This window comes from Bos indicus, chromosome 24 (genome assembly GCF_029378745.1).
Source record: "Bos indicus isolate NIAB-ARS_2022 breed Sahiwal x Tharparkar chromosome 24, NIAB-ARS_B.indTharparkar_mat_pri_1.0, whole genome shotgun sequence".
Taxonomy (NCBI): Eukaryota; Metazoa; Chordata; class Mammalia; order Artiodactyla; family Bovidae; genus Bos; species Bos indicus.
In genome coordinates this window covers 37,494,553-37,514,213 of record NC_091783.1, presented here as the reverse complement: position 1 = coordinate 37,514,213, position 19,661 = coordinate 37,494,553, and the positions used below count along the sequence as shown (strand labels likewise).

The 19,661-nt window shown below is 48.8% G+C and overlaps 1 protein-coding gene across 6 annotated transcripts in view; it reads left to right on the top strand.

Annotated features, from left to right (window-relative positions):
* Positions 1–19,661, top strand: part of LPIN2 (lipin 2) — a 76,337-nt gene that overhangs the window by 53,026 nt on the left and 3,650 nt on the right. For 5 of the 6 annotated variants that reach the window (XM_070778869.1, XM_070778873.1, XM_070778870.1 and 2 more), the window contains 15 exons: positions 36–337; positions 4,013–4,120; positions 4,764–4,887; positions 5,617–5,944; positions 8,241–8,340; positions 11,019–11,206; positions 12,678–12,771; positions 13,142–13,211; positions 14,104–14,193; positions 14,788–14,870; positions 15,887–16,031; positions 16,995–17,143; positions 17,825–17,911; positions 18,794–18,946; positions 19,243–19,357. In XM_070778869.1, coding sequence (XP_070634970.1) covers positions 36–337; positions 4,013–4,120; positions 4,764–4,887; positions 5,617–5,944; positions 8,241–8,340; positions 11,019–11,206; positions 12,678–12,771; positions 13,142–13,211; positions 14,104–14,193; positions 14,788–14,870; positions 15,887–16,031; positions 16,995–17,143; positions 17,825–17,911; positions 18,794–18,946; positions 19,243–19,357 — 2,136 coding nt within the window. The remainder of the gene's footprint in view (positions 1–35; positions 338–4,012; positions 4,121–4,763; positions 4,888–5,616; positions 5,945–8,240; positions 8,341–11,018; positions 11,207–12,677; positions 12,772–13,141; positions 13,212–14,103; positions 14,194–14,787; positions 14,871–15,886; positions 16,032–16,994; positions 17,144–17,824; positions 17,912–18,793; positions 18,947–19,242; positions 19,358–19,661) is intronic. The other variant, XM_070778871.1, reaches the window with a different exon arrangement.

The window sequence follows — 19,661 nt, the reverse complement described above, 5'->3', positions numbered from 1 at the left end:
GTTTGTCAAACTTTCTTTCTCATGTTCTCTTTAAGGAGAAGCTCCCTGCTTACCTGGCCACCTCACCAATCCCTACTGAAGATCAGTTCTTTACAGACGTCGACAGCCCGTTGGTGAAACCAGGTGGAAATGAAAGACCTTCTCAGAGTTCGGACGTTGCCCACATCCTGGAAGCAGAGACAGTCTTCACCCCCAGTTCTGTGAAAAAGAAAAAACGAAGGAGGAAGAAATGCAAACAGGACAGTAAGAAGGAGGAGCAGGCCGTGTCGCCCCCTGCCGAGGACGCCACGGGTGTGGATCTGAGCTCTGATGATGACAAGGGGGCCCAGTCGGCAAGGTAGGCAAAAGGGATGGAAGGAAAGATGTCCAGGTGTGTCTGCCCTGAAAGCCATGCACTTGGACACAGGTGGCTCTGGGGAGGAGGAGGGTTTTCATGTGGGTGATGCTGGGTTCCGTCTCCAGGGCAGATGTGCAATGGAGATGCTTACAGCACCCAGCAGAGACCACAGTGTAGGACTGTAATCACACCATCAGAAAGATGTCTCTGCTTTCCATCCACCAGGGCAGACAGGCTTGCAGGGGCTGGAGGCCGCTGCTGCCTTCCTGACCGTCTCTGGCCTCAGAGGACACCTGTGTCAGTCTGCAGGGACGAGGGTCTCCATGCCTTCCTCCTCTCCCCTTCATTCTGCTGCACGAAACAGACACTGACCAGCCCCCTTCTGCCCTGTCGAGAGGGGTCTTTTATGGGGCATGTCCTGTTTCCAAAAGCAAACTTGATCATTAGTCACACTGAGATGGACTGACTGACCCTAAGCTGAGGGCAAGGGTCAGCTGGTGTCAGCAGTGAACTTTGGCCCTGGTCATTAGCAACCCCTTATCTCTTACATACGTGCTGCCAGCTGAATAGATAAAAGCTCATTTAGTCCCTCTGATTTATCCATGTAGATGATTCAGGCCACTGACTTTGACTTTCTGTTGGTTTTTGTCCCTGTGCTTTAGAAACTGGGGTGTATTTACATACAGTAATATTCATGGATCTAAGTGTGCAGTTCATTGAATCAATAGTTGTGAACATCATGGAACCTCTGTTGGCTTTTGAATGAGAAAAGTACTTGTTTTACACAGTAAAGCTGAACTTGGAGCCGTGATGTTAGGGGTCGTCTGTGAAGCCTGAAGTGCTCCAGACGCACTGTCCGCAAACTTGAGCTGGGCCTCGCCCCCAGCCCTAACCAGCGTGAGATCATCTGGCCGGCCGCAGATCCTCTGCTGTTCAGGGTTGATGCAGTCGTTTGTGCTGCGTTTCAGCATAGAGTCAGCGCTGCTCTTCCTCACGCTCTCATCTGTACCCTCCCTTACATCCCCGTGCCACAGGCTTAGTTAGCCCCTCACGGTCAGCCTCCTGGCTGCCTGTCCTTGGGTACGTGTGCATTTTGAACGTGCTCGGCAGGTTTTCGTGAATCACAGGACTAAAGGGAACCTCAGCATCAGCAGCTTTTTCCATCACTCTGATGGATCTGAACTAATGAGTTCTATTTTTGTCCAGATCTGCCCAGAGAAGACATGTCCTGCCTTCCAGGGCTTGTAAATTCTTAATGGTGCTTGGTCTCTCTCTCTCTCTCTCAATATTTTATTAAATCCGGTTTGCTTTGCTGGGTTTCTTGGTTCACTGTGTGTGTGGCAGCAGTGTATGTGTATCGTTCAGTCGTGTCCTCTTTGCAGCCCCGTGTATGTGTGTGTTAGTCACTCAGTCGTGTCCTACTCTTTGCGACCCATTGACTGTAGCCCACCAGGTTCCTCTGGCCATGGAGCTCTCCAGGCCAGGATACTGGAGTGGGTAGCCATTCCCTTCTCTAGGGGATCTTCCTGACTCAGGGGTTGAACCCAGGTCTCCAACATTGCAGGCAGATTCTTTACTGTCAGAGCCACCAGGGAAGCCCCGTCTTTTATACTGTGGTGAAACATTCCAAAGATACGTTTAAAGAAAAAATTTTCCATGGCATTTATGTTGCTCTTTTCAAACCTCTTTCAAATACGTAAATAGTAATAGGCCAGGCTGTACTACCCTTTCAAATTTGGCAGATAAGGACTTTTCATAGCAAATGATTTCCCTTTCTGCTTTTACCATTGCAACCTCCTCTTTTAACAAATACAGTATTTTTATCTGGATATCAGCCTTTTACATGATATATGTATCTTTCCTCTTAAATGAGGTGGTTTGCCAGAGCTCAGTCTTTCTGAGACGGAAGACATGAGGGTTAGGAAAACCTGAATTAGGAAATGCAGCCAAAAGGAAAAATAGTTACGTAACAGTTGGTGGTAAAGCAGAGCATATTGAATTAAGATGTAAAGGAGAGAAGAGATAATACAAATTAATACAATGATTTCTATCTGTATTTTTTGTCTAGCTAATTAAGTGATAGATAGTCTCATGTCTGTCCTGGTAGAATATTAAGGTTTCTGTAAGGAGCTCTTGAATTTGTATCGTATTTAGTGTTTGAACTTTTCAGAGTTTTTCTGTATACTTTGCAGTGCTCTCAACATGACACACCACACGAGTCTCACATTGACTCTTGTCAAGTACACAGAACAAGGGATAAATTTCTAACTAAAGATGAAAAACTAGGACCCTCAGTGCTTCTGAGTGGTGTTTTCAAGATTATATGGCAAGTTAGTTCTGTTAACTTTGCAAATCGGGAAAACCAAAGGGTAAATTAATTCAAACCTTATTAGCAGTAGTTCAGTCTTCTACAGTTCGAAGTCTGAGAATGAATTTTAAAAGCATCTATCATACTTTTGTGTCATCTTCCTCACATCCCTACATCCTGCAGATTCTAACTTAGAGAAAGTTCTCAGACTGAAAATAAGTTCCGGGTTTTTAAGAGTTTTTTTCCTGTATTTTGGAATTTTTAAGCCATAGCTTTTGTCTTCAGCTTTCTGCTTTCTTCCATTTTCTGTAACATGCAGGAGAGTGTAGTGAAAAGAACACAGACTTGCTTGCTTTGAATACAACTACTTACCAGCTTTTTTACTTTGGGCAAGTTACTAAACTCCTCTAGGTCCTTGATTAAGTAGTACCTAAGGTTGGACACGACTGAGCGACTGAACTGAACTGAAGGTAGGATTTTACTGCTTCAGATTTGCAAGGCTTGGATGCAATGTACAATAAAGCCTTAGTTTGCTTCTTGTAGCCTCTGAGTCAAGTACTCCTCAGTTCAGTTCAGTTCAGTCGTGTCCGACCCTTTGTGACCCCGTGAATCACAGCACGCCAGGCCTCCCTGTCCATCACCAACTCCCGGAGTTCACTCCAAGTCATGTCCATCGAGTTGGTAATGCCATCCAGCCATCTCTTCCTCTGTCGTCCCCTTCTCCTGCCCCCAATCCCTCCCAGCATCAGGGTCTTTTCCAATGAGTCAACTCTGCATGAGGTGGCCAAAGTATTGGAGTTTCAGCTTCAGGATCAGTCCTTCCAAAGAACACCCAGGACTGATCTCCTTTAGGATGGACTGGTTGGATCTCCTTGCAGTCCAAGGGACTCTCAAGAGTCTTCTCCAACACCACAGTTCAAAAGCATCAATTCTTCGGCGCTCAGCTTTCTTCACAGTCCAATTCTCACATCCATACATGACCACAAGAAAAACCATAGCCTTGACTAGACGGAAGTACCCCTACCCGATGTAAAAAGGAGTTTTTAATCACATCTTTTGTCCCTCCCATTTATCCTGTGGTTGAATGGTGATTGCAGTGGTGTCCAGTAGGTGGCACCAGTGAACCCCTTTCTCCTTCCTGGAAGGTGGTGTCCGTGGCTCAGTCACGTCTGCCTCTTTCAGTCTCACGGACTGTAGACTGCTAGGCTCCTCAGTCCGTAGATTTCCCCTTTTAAGAGACTTAGTTATTAAGTGTTCATTTGACTTTCTTCTTTTGTATCATTTAGACAGTGTCATAATTGGGGGATATTATAAAACTGTTGTAAGTGACATTGTTCTGTCTCTGTGATTTTTTTTTTCTTTCACAGAAAATCTTCAAATGCTTCCTTAAAGGAAGAAGAACATAAGGAGCCCCTGCTCTTCCATTCCGGAGACCACTACCCCTTGTCTGATGGAGACTGGTCCCCTTTAGACAAGTAGGTGTTCTGGAGTTGGTTTCATTTCTTACAGGAAGGATAAGCTGAGTAGCTTTTCTGTTACTCCACATGTTGATGCGTCCAAGTCTTTCATATCGAAGAGGACTGGAGGTGTGCTTTCCACACGGGTGTGGACCTTCCCCCTCAGTAATTACCTTCTTCCTAAACTTGATCTGACTTATTCTCAGGGTTTGCCAGTATGGATCTGTATAATCAGCATAGAATCTGACCCTCTTCAGTTCTTGATGGTGTGAACTGCTCGCTGTGTAACTGGGTAACACTGTGAAGAAACGTGCAGTCACACTCTGTGCTCAAGTCTGGTTTCTTTCTGTATTATGTTAACTTTACCCATCTTTCCATGCATTTCCTCTCCTATAAAATTACCTTTCTCGTTGATTTCTGGTGAGAATCAAGCAGGATAATTATATTATTGAGGACCCAGCAAGTCCACAGTAAATGCTAGTTGGCATTGTTTTTATTATTATTAAAGAACTCAAGTGGGAAAAGTAGCCATTTTGTATCTGCAGGTGAAATTGATGTGGTCAGACTTCTATTTCTCTGTATTTCTTTTCCTCTGTTCAGCTCAGCAAGACCGAAATTCCCAGCTTTTACATCATCACGTTTCTTTGTCCTGTGTTTGCAGCCCCTACCCGCCGGTGGCCTGTCCTAAGAGCGACTCAGAGCTGGAAGTGAAGCCCGCCGGGAGCCTGCTCAGATCCGAGTCCCACATGGAGTGGACGTGGGGCGGGTTCCCGGAGTCCACCAAGGTAGAGGGCTCCCTGGGGCAGGCGGAGGGTGGGTTTTGCACCAGTGATGGGAGTAAAAGGGGGTGGCGCCCTCGTGTGGCCACATGAGCGAAGCCACGTTAACACCATCTATAACATTCATGCTGTGTTCACAGCAGAAGGAATCCATCAGTGTAGTCAATAATGTTGACCATTAATTTAACATTTTAATCAGGAAAAACTTTAAAGTACCTAAAGGAAAGTAAAACTTCCACTGAAAGTTTAAGTAGGCAACTTAATCGATTATGAAAGCTTTTTTGTCAGCTCTTAGTGAAAGAAGAAAAAATTGGGACGGTGCTTTTCTTGAGAGGACAAAAAATGTAGTGTTTTGAAAATACACATTCTGCTTTTTACGTTGCTGTGACAGGGCCTTGAGGTAGTGAAAGCAGGCCTCAACTCCCTGGGGTGATCAAGTGTTCTTCCTCTGTCATCTGAAATGTTCACGTGTCCCGTCTTCTCCAGTTCTTAGATCTTTATAGTAGAACAATTATAAATATAATGCGTTTGTAAGTATCATAACAGTGAACAAAATGCAGTGAATAGTTTTTCCCACTATTTAATTATGAACTGTTTTACACAAACAAAATTACGTGTTTAGTGAATGTGTGCTAGTTATAAATAAAATTAACACTTGCACCAGCATCCAGATTAGGAAACAGAGTTAACAGACACCTTCGACAGTAGTTAACGTTGAAACAATGCCTGTTTCAGGTCAGCAAACGGGAGCGGTCCGAGCATCACCCCAGGACAGCGATGATCACGCTGTCAGAAAACACCCACTTCCGGGTGATCCCCAGCGAGGACAGCCTCCTGAGTGAGGTCGAGAAGGACGCTTCAATGGGGGAGACGGTCTGCACCATCGTGAAGCCCAAGCCGCGAGCCCCAGGGAAGCAGCATGGTGGGGCAGCCTTGGCAGCAGGCCCTCAGGAGCCCCCCGCAGGGTTGGATGCCCCCCACCTGCCTCCCTCACCCCCCTTCGTGGAGGCGCCCTCGGAAGCTCGACCAGCCGCTAAGGTCGACTCGCCCTCCAAGAAGAGAGGTAATCAGGGCTTTGGTTTGACCTCGGCAGCTCCGAATCTAGGTAGTGAATTATTCCAGGGTTTCAGGTGATGGACTGGGCCCCCTCCTCCGGACCGGGACCTGCCACACCAGGGTGGGGATAGGGGGGTGCTTAGTGTGGCTTCCCCATCACACTGTGGGCACCCCCAGAGCCAACTCTGACCTCCTCTCTCTCCCGGCCATGGCTGCTGAGAAGCATTCTCTGAAAAAATTATGAAAGTATTAAAGTCAATTAATGAGTAAAATTAATCCCTTTAAGTGTTGTTCAGTCGTTTCCGACTCTTTGCGGCCCCATAGACCATGGCCCACCAGGCTACTCTGTCCTTGGGATTCTCCAGGCAAGAATATTGGAGTGGGTTGCCATTCCCTTTTCCACGGCATCCTCCTGACCCAGTGTTTGAACCCGGGCCTCCTGCATTGCAGGCAGATTCTTTACCATCTGAGCCACCAGGGAAGACAGGCTTCAGCAGTATGTGAACCGAGAACTTCCAGATGTACAAGCTGGATTTTAGAAAAGGCAGAGGACCCAGAGATCAAATTGCCAACATCCATTGGATCATAAAGAAAGCAAGGGAATTCCAGAAAAAATCTACTTCTGCGTCATTGACTATGCTAAAGCCTTTAACTGTGGGGATCACAACAAACTGGAAAATTCTTAAAGGGATGGGAATACCAGACCACCTTACCTGCCTCCTGAGAACCTGCGTGCGGATCAAGAAGCAATAGTTAGAACCTTACACGAAACAACTGACTGGTTCAAAGTTGGGAAAAGAATACACCAAGGCTGTCTATTGTCAGCCTGCTTATTTAACTTCTGTGCAGAGTACATCATGTAAGATGCCAGTCTGGATGAAGCACAAGCTGGAATCAAGATTGCTGGGAGAAATACCAACAATCTCAGGTATGCAGATGATACCGCTCTAATGGCAAAAAGCAAAGAGGAACTGAAGAGCCTCTTGATGAGGGTGAAAGAGGAGAGTGAAAAAAATGGCTTAAAACTCAACATTCAAAAACTAAGATCATGGCATCCGGTCCCATCACTTCATGGCAAATAGATGAGGAAAAAGTGGAAGCAATAGCATTTTATTTTCTTAGGCTCCAGAATCACTGTGGATGGTGACCGCAGCCACAAAATTAAAAGATGCTTGTTCCTTGGAAGAAAAGCTATGACAAACCTAGACAGCGTATTAAAAAGCAGAGAGATTACTTTGCTGACAAAGGTCCATCTTGTCAAGGCTATGGTTTTTCCAGTAGTCGTATAGGGATGTGGGAGTTGTACGATAAAGAAAGCTCGGTGTCAAAAAATTGATGCTTTTGAACTGTGGTGCTGGAGAAGACTCTTGAGAGTCCCTTGGACTGCAAGGAGATCAAACCAATCAATCCTAAAGAAAATTGAATATTTATTGGAAGGATCGATGCTGAAGCTGTAGCTCGAATACTTTGACCACCTATTATGAAGAGCTAACTCATTGGAAAAGACCCTGATGTGCTGGGAATGATTGAGGGCAAAAGAAGAAGCGGGCAGCAGAGAATGAATGGTTAGATAGCATCACTGATTCAATAGATGTGAGTTTGAGCAAGCTCTGGGGGAGATAGTGAAGGACAGGTAAGCCTGGTATGCTGTAGTTCATGGGGTCGCAAGAGTCGGACACTGCTAAGCAACTGAGCACTCTTGCACGTTCATGTATAAAAAGAAACCAAACTGTCAAGTATAAATGACTTAGGGCCCAGGATTCACATGAGAGAAGGTGAAAGAACGCGAGACTCAGCCCGTGTTTATTGGATAGCTGTCAGGAGTGCTGTCTCGCTCCAGTACTCTTGCCTGAAAAATCCCATGGACGGAGAGCCGGGAAGGCTGCAGTCAATGGAGTCGCTGAGGGTCAGACATGACTGAGCGATTTCACTTTCACTTTCATGCATTGGAGAAGGAAATGGCAACCCACTCCAGTGTTCTTGCCTGGAGAATCCCAGGGATGGGGGAGCCTGGTAGGCTGCCATCTATAGGGTCGCACGGGGTCAGACACAACTGAAGCGACTTAGCAGCAGCAGGAGTGCTAACCTCTTTTAGCAGCAGCAGCAACAGGAGTGCTGACCTCTTTCATCTGGCTGGGTGAGAAACAGCAGTGGGGAAAGGTTAGATGACGCCTTTAAAAGTACACCGCAGGTCCAGTCATGGTTGGTTTTATCGTTTGCAAACCTTTGTTTTTTTGCAGTTGTAAATGAAGAGTAACCAGGTTCTCATCTCTGATGTGTTTTTGTTTTTTTTTTTAAATCAGGTGTCCACAAGAGAAGCCAACACCAGGGGCCTGATGATATTTACCTGGATGACCTGAAGGCACTGGAACCTGAGGTTGCAGCTCTGTATTTCCCCAAAAGGTAGTGGGTTTATACTGCAGAGTGGGCAACTCTGAAATGTTCTAGATGTTTCCAGAGCAAAGCATTAGAGAAAGGATCAAGGGGCTGGTATCCTTCAGCTACGTTGAATTCTTGCTTCAGATTTTGGAAAATCCAGAAATTGTGCATGTGTTGTGTTTTACCTGTTTATGAAGAAATGTTCAGTACAGTGAGAAGATGCCGCTGTCAAGCTCAAGTAGGAAGGTCGTAACGTGGACGTGACATCAGATTAGCTCTTCCTGTTCATTAGCATTGTTTCCTTTATTATGTGTTTAGAGGTGATGAATCTTTATTCAGAGACACTTCACAAAGCGGGCCTCCACTCTTCAGTGAGGCTGCACTTACTCGCTGGCCTGGATCTGGTGGGGCCCGTTCCAGGGCCTTTCCAAACTTCCCTTCCTCCTTTCCAAGCCATCCCTTCCTCCTCTGTGACTCCCTGCTTGGAATAACACCAAAATCTTAGCAGTGATAGACTTGGGCGGTTTTCCCAAGGCCATTTCCATTCTTGGGGAAATTCCATTTTATTAAATAATATTCTATGATCACAAAGAACAGTGTTTACTTTCCCCCAAGTTCTCATGGCTTGAATACACCGAGCCATAGTCACACATAATTAAGTACTTTTAAACAAATTATTGAAAAGCATGTCTGAAGGTTTTATTTAAAATAGAAAGACAGGATTGATGTGAGGATACTTAATTTTTACAGATACTTTTGCAGGATCCTTAAAATGCCCTCCTGACTTTCTCCCATTTGTTAGGAGTAGTAGTTGGGTTTTTAAGGGGAGAGAACTGAAACTGGTCCTTTTGTTTTGGTTTTTATTTTCATTCAGAAAGTTAAAACGTAAGCTATCTTGACATTACCTCTTTGTTTCTGATTTCCCAGTCCTTAATCATTTGTTTACGTTGGGACAGATGTAAGACATTTCTTAGTTTCCTTTTTTAAAACACGGGGAGCGTGACTGCTGCTCTGGGGCGACCCTGTGCTGTGGTAGCCTGACCGTGTGGGGCCACAGCCGCTCACATCGTGAGTGATTGTTTCTGGAAATGAGACAGGGAGGCTTAGGAATGCTCACAGGCATTCGTTTTCTCATCATGGTCACCGGAACCCTGGCTGAAGAGCTGGTGTTTGTAGCTGGAGCTGAACTTGACCCTGAAGCACACAGTCTCGTGGTTCTAGCAGCCCGTTGTTGAGTCGGTTGGCGTCCTCCGTGTATTCAGTGGGGGCGTCGGTTAGGGTCACACCAGCTGCTGTAACTGATAAAACTCACAACCTCAGTGGCTTGACCGCAGTAATTCATTTCTTGCTCATGTGATGGTGTTGGGGGTCCTTGCACACGGGGACTCTGGAGCACCAGCCCCTCCCATCCTGAGGCTCCGCTGTCCCCGTGGGGCCTCAACAGGGAAAGGGGAGGGCCGCTGGGGGCGCAGTTTTCAGGGGCCCGGCTTGGGAAGGAGGCGGCACACGCCTTCTGTCCATAGGGACGGCACAGTCGTCTGGTCACATGGCTACACCTGACTGCAGGGGCCACCCGTGTGCCCAGGAGGGTGAGGGCGTGGTGCTTATCTCACCCCGAGGTCAGCCTTGCTGGGGCCCCAGCACAGCAGCCGCGTTTGCTGCTTAGGTGGCCTTGGCTTTTTCAGCGTCTCCAGTTAGCAGCACATTCTTTCGATCCGATTAATCTCAAAACTGTGCTGTGGTTGTGCATCGCTCAGTCCCAGACACCAGCGTCTTCTCGTCAGAGGCTCAAGCGCAGAACGTGATGGTGTTTGAAACTGCTTTCTATTTGTGACTGGGCTGTACTCTGCTGCCGCCTTCTGCTCAAATTTCAGATTTTTTTCCTAAAGATCATGTAACTTCATGAGATGATATGCATTTATGTACTGGTTTTTAAAAGAATAAAAGAATTTAATAATTTTAGAAGTATTTCAGTGACATTATCCGTTCAAAAGGTGTAGGGTAGGAAACATTCATGACCAAGAGATGTAAGGTGTCATTTCCATGTCCTTTTCCTCTCAAATTTATGCTCCATTATGAAAAGTTTCCTTTAGGATCAGCTTCTAAAACCTGGCTTCCACGCCTTGTTTAGAAAACTGAAAACATTGAGTAACCTTGACTGGTTCTGGGGCTCACCAGTGTAGGAACAGTTTATTTCTGGTTTCTTGGTGCATTTCTTTCTTGAGGTGTGTCCAACCTCCCGAGAATTTTTACTTGGTTAATTTCTTTGTTTTCATGAAGTAACAAATGAATTTAGAAACGCCTTGTTTTTAACAATAACGCAACCTTGGACTACAGCAATTTTGTACGAGAGGAGTATAGTACCACAGCTTTTTGTAGGAAGTTAAGGTCAGAAGGTTTCCAGACATCAGGGTTTTCTTACCTTGTCATTTTTGTCATGTAAATTAATGCTAGTAACTCTCATCCCTTTCATTTAAGTCAGAAAGGCCATCACTGATGGCTCGCGTGGCTGTGAGTGAGTGGTATGTGTGTGTTCACTGTGTTCAGTTAATTCCGCAGCAGTGCTGTTGGGTTGTCGCAGTGTCATCCAGGATAGGGGTCTGAACACTGCCTAAGCAAAGCCGCGTCCGGGGCAGGGAGCCCTGAGCTTGGCCGTCGGGCTCAGGGCAGGGGTGTGATGGCCACTGCCTTTCTCCCCACAGTGAGTCGGAGCCCGGCTCCCGGCAGTGGCCCGAGTCCGACACGCTGTCCGGCTCCCAGTCCCCCCAGTCAGTGGGCAGCGCGGCGGCTGACAGCGGCACCGAGTGCCTCTCGGACTCCGCCATGGACCTGCCCGACGTCACCCTGTCGCTGTGTGGCGGCCTCAGCGAGAACGGAGAGATCTCCAAAGGTGGGTGGGCAGCCTCGTCCGCACTGGGTGGTGAGCTGTGCAGGGAACGCAGCCCTGGGGTCTCATGGAGGTGGCGGGGTCTCTCTTGGACATCAGACTCTTCGCCCCTCATGTAGGTGCCTCGTGTTGGGGTGACCCCGCGTGTCGGTGGGTGGGAGGGCTGTGGGCCTGGGGATGGGTCCTCGGGTGGCCCCATGTATTGGACGCCTGGGGTCAGCTCAGCCCCAGCCGCCTTCTCTTCTGTGAAGTTGCTGGAATAATTGTCGGGCTGGGACCTGGCAGCCCTGAGCCTGAGACACAAGAGGAGGGCCTCATGTTGCCAAAGCTGTCTGCTGAGTGAAATGGTCTTTCTGGCAAAAGTAGAAGGGGTTACTCTGTCTGAGAGTTGGCCCAGGAGAGTCAAGTCACTCACGAGAAAGGGGGTTGCTTAGCAGGGCTGGTTCCAGCAACCCTGCAGGACTTGAGCACCTGTGTGTCCGACTGTTCCAGCCAGTTCTTTGGCCTTTCTGGTCTTTTGTAAACTGAACTCTTCATGTTTTCTGTTTGGCTGGTGGCCCTTGATGGATTTTCCTCTAAGGAAAGATTTTCTGACTGACGTCATCTTTTGTCTTGTGTGTGTGGCAGGCTGGGTTGCCCTGGGCCTCTTGGCTGGAACTCCCTAAATCCTCTTCTTGGGGTCATGGGGTGATCACTTTTCCATCTCTTAATTCTGTTTACTTTTTGCAGGAAATTGAGTGTGTTATGGTCAGTGGTCCCTTCTAGGGATGAAATTAGGTCACGTTATAATCCTCTTAAGCCCTCCCTTTAAAAATAGAGGTGGAGGAGGGAACATACAGTTTATGCAAAACTGTAAAATTTATACTTAAAAGACTAAATGGCAAGTAAACAGGACACAGATGACCAGGAGGAACAACCCCAGTGAGAGTTTGCTCTGTTGTTGGAGTTTGCCCTGAATGAGAGGATCGCCTCTGGGAACGGGACAGAAAGTCACGCTTGACCCTCACCTGTTCTGCAGGAACTCGGATTTGTTTCTTCTTGAGACCTCCAGCCAGACTCTGCTGTGCGGGGCCTCTCCCTGCAAGCACTGTGGGATGCTTGGGTGGTTTCTCACGTAGCAGCACGTGTGCACTCACGGCTGTAAGACCCCAGGAACGTTCCCCGGTTATGCTGTTAAAAGTTGCCCGCCAGTCAAGGGTTTCACGCCTGCTTGTGAGAATGAAACTCAGCAGTTTTCACTGGTTATGGAGTTGAGTGTGTGTGAACCCGGGCCTTCATACCTCCCTGTCACATCTGTCATCTGTTTGCCTCAAAGTCCCTAGCTTATCCCTTTCTCCTGTTTTTTTTGTTTGTTTGTTTTGAAGTACTTTTTTGATCCTGTAGGCACTTGAGTATGAAGAGAGTATTGTAATAAGCTCAGATGGATGTTTATTCGTGTAATCTCTAACCAGATGATAATTATCTTACCTTACAGAGAAATTCATGGAGCACATCATTACGTACCATGAATTTGCAGAAAACCCCGGACTCATAGACAATCCCAACCTTGTGATACGGATATATAACCGGTAAGGACTCTTGCTCTTTCATTGTTTATAATCGTCAAGTATTCTTGCAGATTTTTCTTTCCCTAAGTGCTATATAGTTTTTAACTATTATATTCTTTCTCACTATGCCATTTCATATAAATGAGCTAAATGGGCAGCGACTTTGGAGTGAAGCTTCAGCTTTATTTTCAGTGAGGCTTGAAATGCTGCTCTATTTTACACATGCTACTTCTCTGCTTGGAGAAGTTTGGCTTGAAGCAAAGATTGCTTATGTGGCAAGAAGCTGAGCTGATCACGTCTTCATTGGAAAGAACAGGGACTTTGTTATGGCATTCTGCTTCCTCTCCCACCCTCTCCTCTCTGACGGTCGTGCCTGGCTTTGCTCTCACAGTTACTACAGCTGGGCGCTGGCGGCCCCCATGGTCCTCAGCCTTCAGGTCTTCCAGAAGAGCCTGCCCAAGGTGAGTTGTTGCTCCCCAGAAATGTCTGCAGCACACAGCGCTTTGAGAATCTGTGTGTGCATGTCTGTAAACTGGGTGTTGTTCAGTTTTACTTAATATTATAAAGTTAATTGGAGAAGGCAGTGGCACCCCACTCCAGTACTCCTGCCTGGAAAATCCCATGGACGGAGGAGCCTGGTAGGCTGCAGTCCATGGGGTCGCTAAGAGTCGGGCACGACTGAGCGACTTCACTTTCACTTTTCTCTTTCCTGCATTGGAGAAGGAAACGGCAACCCACTCCAGTATTCTTGCCTGGAGAATCCCAGGGACGGGGGAGCCTTGTGGGCTGCCATCTCTGGGGTCGCACAGAGTCGGACACGACTGAAGTGACTTAGCATAAAAAGTTAATACCATCAGTCAAATCATCTCATGCCCAGAAATCCAGGAAATTGGCTGGGCTGCCGTAGCTGTCATTTTTACTACATACTTATACCAATTTCTGATCGTGTGTCAAGATTGAGAGATTTCACTAATTGTTATTTAAATATAAGATAAAAACATTTCCTCCCGTTAATATGGAAAGATGCAATAGGAAGAGGGCCCCAGGAAGTGTGGCATCAGTGTGGGTCCTTCAGCTTGCGGCTAATGAGCCTGTTACGTAGAAACTGAAGCTTGGAATCTGTCCACCAAGGTGACATCATCAGTTGGTCCTCATAACTCGTGAGGGCAGAGAAGGGAGAGCAGCCCACCTGCCCCTAAGAGGGGCCAGACCACCCGGCCTGACAGCATGGAACGGCCCCGAGAGAGGGCGCCGGCGGGTCGAGGCGTCGTCACCACCCTCTGGCTGAGGGTAGAGAGGGGTCGAGTGCCCTGTGCCTGAGATGCTGGACTAACCTGTGCTCATTGTTTTCAGGCCACAGTTGAGTCCTGGGTAAAAGATAAGATGCCAAAGAAATCTGGCCGCTGGTGGTTCTGGCGTAAGAGGGAGAGCATAACCAAGCAGGTAACCGAGCTGGAGGTGGGCTGAGTGCCAAGCCCAGGGAAGTCCCATTTGGGCTCCATGGTGCTCTTTCACAATAGTTGGCACCGTGTGTGAACAGTTACTCGTGCAGGTCAGATACCGTGCTGCGCACGCGTCACCTGTCACCTTCGCCGCCGCCCGGCGGTGCCACTGTGTGGGCTCCTGTGTATCCTCGGGAGGCCCAGGCACGGGGCTGGTGAGGGGTGGGGCCGCGCCGTGACCTCAAGCGCACCCCCAGAGCTTGCCCCTGCCCCCAGGAGGAGGGGACCCGTGCCCTCGGCCCCTGCCCAGGCCTCATGGGTGTGGCCCGTGTGTCTTATGTTGTGTGACTGAGCTGGTGCCTGTCACTCCTCGCCCCTGGCTTGGTGGTGGCAGCTTTTCACACACACACAGCGTATGACTTCTCTCTCAGATTTCTGTCCTTTTGGCTCAAACTAGAGGCTCTGTTTCTTAAGCGTTTTTAATTTGTGGATTCAGACAGCACTTTTGCTAATTCCTTGAGGGAGCTGCTGATGGCTTTTTGCCCCGACAGTCGGGCGAGAGCTGCTCATCGCCACTGTCGTCCTCTCCTTCCAGCTGCCAGAGGCCAAGGAAGGGAAAGCAGAGGTCCCGCCGCCCAGTGACCGGCCATCAGGCGCCAAGGAGCCAGCCAGTGGCAGGTGACCTTGACAGATCTGTATGATTCTGAGTTCGAAATGTTTTTGTTCTGTGGACAGTCAGTGACCTCATTGTGCCACTCAGTTAACAGATAACTTCTGCTTTTCTTGAAAAATATCATCAGCTTAGGGAATTCCCTGGTGATCCAGTGGTCAGAACTCAAGACTCATTGCCAGGGCCCTGAGTTCAACTCTTGGTCAGGAAACTAAGGTCCTGCAAGCCGAGCCATGTGGTATGGCCAAAAGTACATCTATGTTTGTATATACGCATCATGAGCTTAGAGTCAGGATACTCATTGCTGCTTCCTAAGCATCTTGCTCCTGCTCTGGAGCTGTGGAGACAGGTGCCCCTGGCATGCAGGCCTCTGGGAAGCAGGTCTTGGGGAATCATAAGATCTGAAGTGCCGGGGGCCCTGCTGCCTGGCTGGCAGGCGCAGCAGGAGACATGACAGAACCTTAGAGATGGGGCGGGCCCCTTCGGTTTCTTGGGAGGAGTCTGCCCTGGACGTGTGGACTGGCTGCCTGAGGGGAGGAAGCACGATGCGCCCGTTCTTGGTTCTGCCACTGTGCTCCTTCCTCCATCACGTCTTCTGTTCTCTTCCCATCCCTGAGTCTTGGGTTCATCTTCCTGTTCTTTACCCTCTTCTTTTTAAAGGATTATATAAAATCTTTTTTGTTAGTCTCTTAAATCACTGTAAGCGTTCGTATTTTCTATAATTTGTACCTTTTAAAACATACATACCCCTTTCAACAAGAATCGGCAGAGCGAGAATCAGTAGCATTCACTGGTTCTAGCAGAATACAACCAGTCATAGCAGGAGAGTGACCCTGGCCACTCAAGAAGGGAGGAGGAGAGTGACCCTAGCCAGTCGTGGAGGAGGTGGATCATGCAACGTGGACCCTGGGTCTCCTCTTGGGTGGATCTGGGACTTCTCTCTCTGTCTGCTCCGGATCCTGAATGAAAAGCTGTTGTCTGTAAACGTCCTTCAGCCTCTCCAATAACAGGTTGTGTTTGACAGGTCGGCCGAGGATGACTCATCGAGTGACGAAGGGTCCCAGGAACTGGAAGAGTCCATCAAGGTGGACTCCGCCCCCACAGAACCCCCAAGCCATAGTGGCACAACCTCCTATAAGAAGTCTCTTCGTCTGTCCTCAGACCAGATCGTGAGTCCCGTGTGGTCTGGGTGGGTCCAGCCTCATGAGCCTTAGTAACTGGTCACCTTGACAAGCCTCCCTTTCCGTCTGCCCAACCCCACACCTCACAGGCGGCCCCGCACATGGCCATGTAAATGCCCACATGTGTCCAGGAGACCAGCAGCCCCCGACCTGGGACCCCTAGGGTCCCCTGGGATGCACTTTCCCCTCCTTCACCCCCAGGCCTCCTGTCTCCATGTCTGGGAGTGAACCAGAGCACCTGTGTGTGCAGCCTGAGTCCGATACGTCCAGACTGGCTCTGGGCCCCACGCTGTCTCATGGGAGCCACGGCCAGAGGGAAATGACATCTTACCTAGATGCAATCTCCCCCTTCTGTCAATTTCCCACTTCTCCACCTTCACCCATGTTCAGTATGAATTGGTCTTGCTGTGCCCCAAGGGGGAGGATCTCTGGTACACAGGGCATCCTGGGGGGCGGGGAGGAGACCGGGGAGCAGGGGTCAGAAGGGCCCCTGGGCACCGTATACACAGTTCAGGCCGAAGTTCCTCAGCCCAGCTCCCGAGCCGCAGGTGCAGCCCCAATGCATCCTCCCAGATCTGGGTCCTGAGACGCCACCTACCGGCAGTTTGGGGAGTGTTCAGATTCTGTTCCAAAACCATTTTCTGTTGCTTTTCCTTGCCTTTTTTTTTGAGAGATTAGGATGTTTCTCATGTAACTTTGTATCTTTTTAAAATTAATTTTAATTGGAGGCTAATTACTTTTCAATATTGTGGTGGGTTTTGCCATGTATCCACATGAATCAGTCACTGGTGTACATGTGTCCCCCATCCTGAAACACTGTATCTTAAGCAGTTTCTCTGACCACATTTTCTTGGAAAGTGTGACTTAATTGTTGCATGGAATTCTGTCAAAGTGGAGTGCCTTTAATTTTCAAAGCTCTGATTTTGCTGATTCTTACACTTTTTATGAAAGGCGAAACTGAACCTCCAAGATGGCCCAAATGATGTCGTGTTTAGTATCACAACCCAGTATCAAGGCACCTGCCGCTGTGCAGGGACCATATACCTGTGGAACTGGAACGACAAGGTCATCATTTCCGACATTGACGGGACAATAACCAAGTAAGCGGGAGCCCTGGCGTGGCAAAAGGAGGGCCCAGCTCCGTGTGCAGAGGGCCAGGGGCTTCCTCACCTGAGTGACCAGCCACCATCAGGAGAGTTTTTTAAACTACTTGCACTGAGAGGTCCTGAGTGCAGTCCCCACAGAATCATTCTGTGGATGGAGGAGGTGGGTGGGGCCATACAAACAGAAGGTCAGAACAGCTTTGGGGAATTCCCGTGGCAGCCAAGTTTGGACCCAGCACTTTGACCAGCGAGGGCCCAGATTCATTCAGTCCCTGGTTGGGGAACTAAGATCCTGCAAGCCTTTTGGCGCAGCCAAATGACAATAATAATAACTCTTGGAAAGATTTAATTATTCGGTCTCCAAATTCTGGCATGGGGAGGAAAAAATAGAAGCTGTTGCAATTAGAGAAGAGGAGGCCGAGTGGTTGTAAACGCTTCCTGAGAGTGAAGGGCTGGCCCTTGGGTCTGGTGGCTGTCTCAGAAGCTCCTGGGTGATGTCCTCGGCTTGTGCACACACAGACCAAAGAAACCGCCCTGTGGGCTGTCACCCCCCCCCCCCCCCAGGCCCCCTCCCTCCCCCCGCGGCTGCTGTCGCAGAAGCTGGTGTTTCACTAACAGGCCAACACTTGGCGTTGTGTGCTTGGTTCCTCACGCCTCCTCCTGGTTCCACCCTCGCAGGTCTGACGCTCTGGGGCAGATTCTTCCGCAGCTGGGTAAAGACTGGACGCACCAGGGTATCGCGAAGCTCTACCATTCCATCAACGAGTAGGTGCCTGACCCTGTGGCTAGTGAGCTGGGATTTTGCTGGACTTAATAGAAGGTCCCAGGAAATCTTGTTTGTGATCAGCTTTCTCACTCTGCTTTCTCACCCCTCACTGGAGCCTCCCCCATGGGAAAGTGTGAGCCACCACCCGTGGGACTGGAGCCGTGCGCCTGGCGGGTTGCGCCTTGTTCTCGCACGGGGCTGCGAGTTGTAGGCACTGCCTGTGTCAGTAGTTACAGCTGTGCTTGGGTTTGCAGCCGTAGTTTAATCATTTGCAGTTTTTTTTGAGTACTTTTAATTGTCTTTCTTGAAGGGGGTAATACACGCGTGCGTGGGGGGATCAGTCTGCCAGGCGGTCTTCTACGTCAAGTAACTTTTGTGAGGACATAGTGCTGTGGCCTTTGTGGGAATCCCAATACATCAACTTAAATCGATCTGCAGAACAACAGTGTGTTAAGCAGAGGTTGAGAATGTCCCAATATGAAAATTATGAGTATGTCAGTTACCCAGGTAGAGTTTTGCTTCTTGTTTTATAGAATGATTTGCATTCTGGAAGTTGTATTTGTAAATAAGACCCTTTGTCTCTTTCATCTACAGCACATCCTTTAAAGACAGCCCCCAGTTTTTTGTCTGTTTTATAATTCGGCTTCTGTAGAGGTATTATTACATGAAAGTTTAGCATAATCCCTAATCACGTCTCCTCCATGGTGTTTTTCATGGAGTGGTGAGATCTTTATAATCCTGATAATTCTTGTATTAAATTTAGGAATTCGACTTTCATGGGAGATGAGAGGAACTTTATTTGGACCTTTAAAAAGAAAAAATGCATTTTTCCCCCTTTAGCTGAACAGCACACGGGCTAAACAGGACGCGTTCTCTTCCAGGAACGGCTACAAGTTCCTGTACTGCTCGGCCCGCGCCATCGGCATGGCCGACATGACCCGCGGCTACCTGCACTGGGTCAACGACAAGGGCACCATCCTGCCCCGCGGCCCCCTCATGCTGTCCCCCAGCAGCCTGTTTTCTGCCTTCCACAGGTGCGTGTGTGTGCGTGCGTGCATGTGTGTGTGTGTGTGTGTGCCTGCGGGGGCTGGGGCCTGGCTGCACTGTATCTGTTACAGAGCTTCTGGGTCTGAGTTCCACATTACTCTAACTCGCACACCGCTCACCTGGTCTGTGTCAGACACAGCTGAGAAAAGTCAGGCTGGCAGAAATGGACAACGATACCAATTACGAAGGATTTAGGAAAATGGATGGCTGTGGGTTTTCAGACCACAGACCAGGGAAAACTGCCATTTTGGATTCGGTGGTGATACTTCTGTTTTTCTCCTAGGGAAGTAATAGAAAAGAAGCCGGAGAAGTTCAAGATTGAGTGTCTGACCGACATCAAGAATCTCTTTGCCCCAGCTCAGCAGCCCTTCTACGCTGCCTTTGGGAACCGCCCAAATGTAGGTGTCTCCTCCGGGCTGCACGTGTGGGCGGCGTGGGAAACACGCGCAGGATGGTGCTTTAGGGTGTAGCCGGGTCATCATCTTCACCCCAGGTGTGCGGCCGCAGTGAGGTCTCCCGTGCTGGGTGGGTGCTCACTTCATCAGCCTTATTCCTCCTGCAGCAGGGAGGTGCTGGGGGCGGAGACCTGCCCTGGGATGCCCGTGTGTGACCAGGGGCTTTCGTTCCATTTCCATGAATTCTAAGCCGAGCCTTGGATCTGCCCCCCAGATCCAAGCACTGCCTCTCCCCCACCCCCCAGCC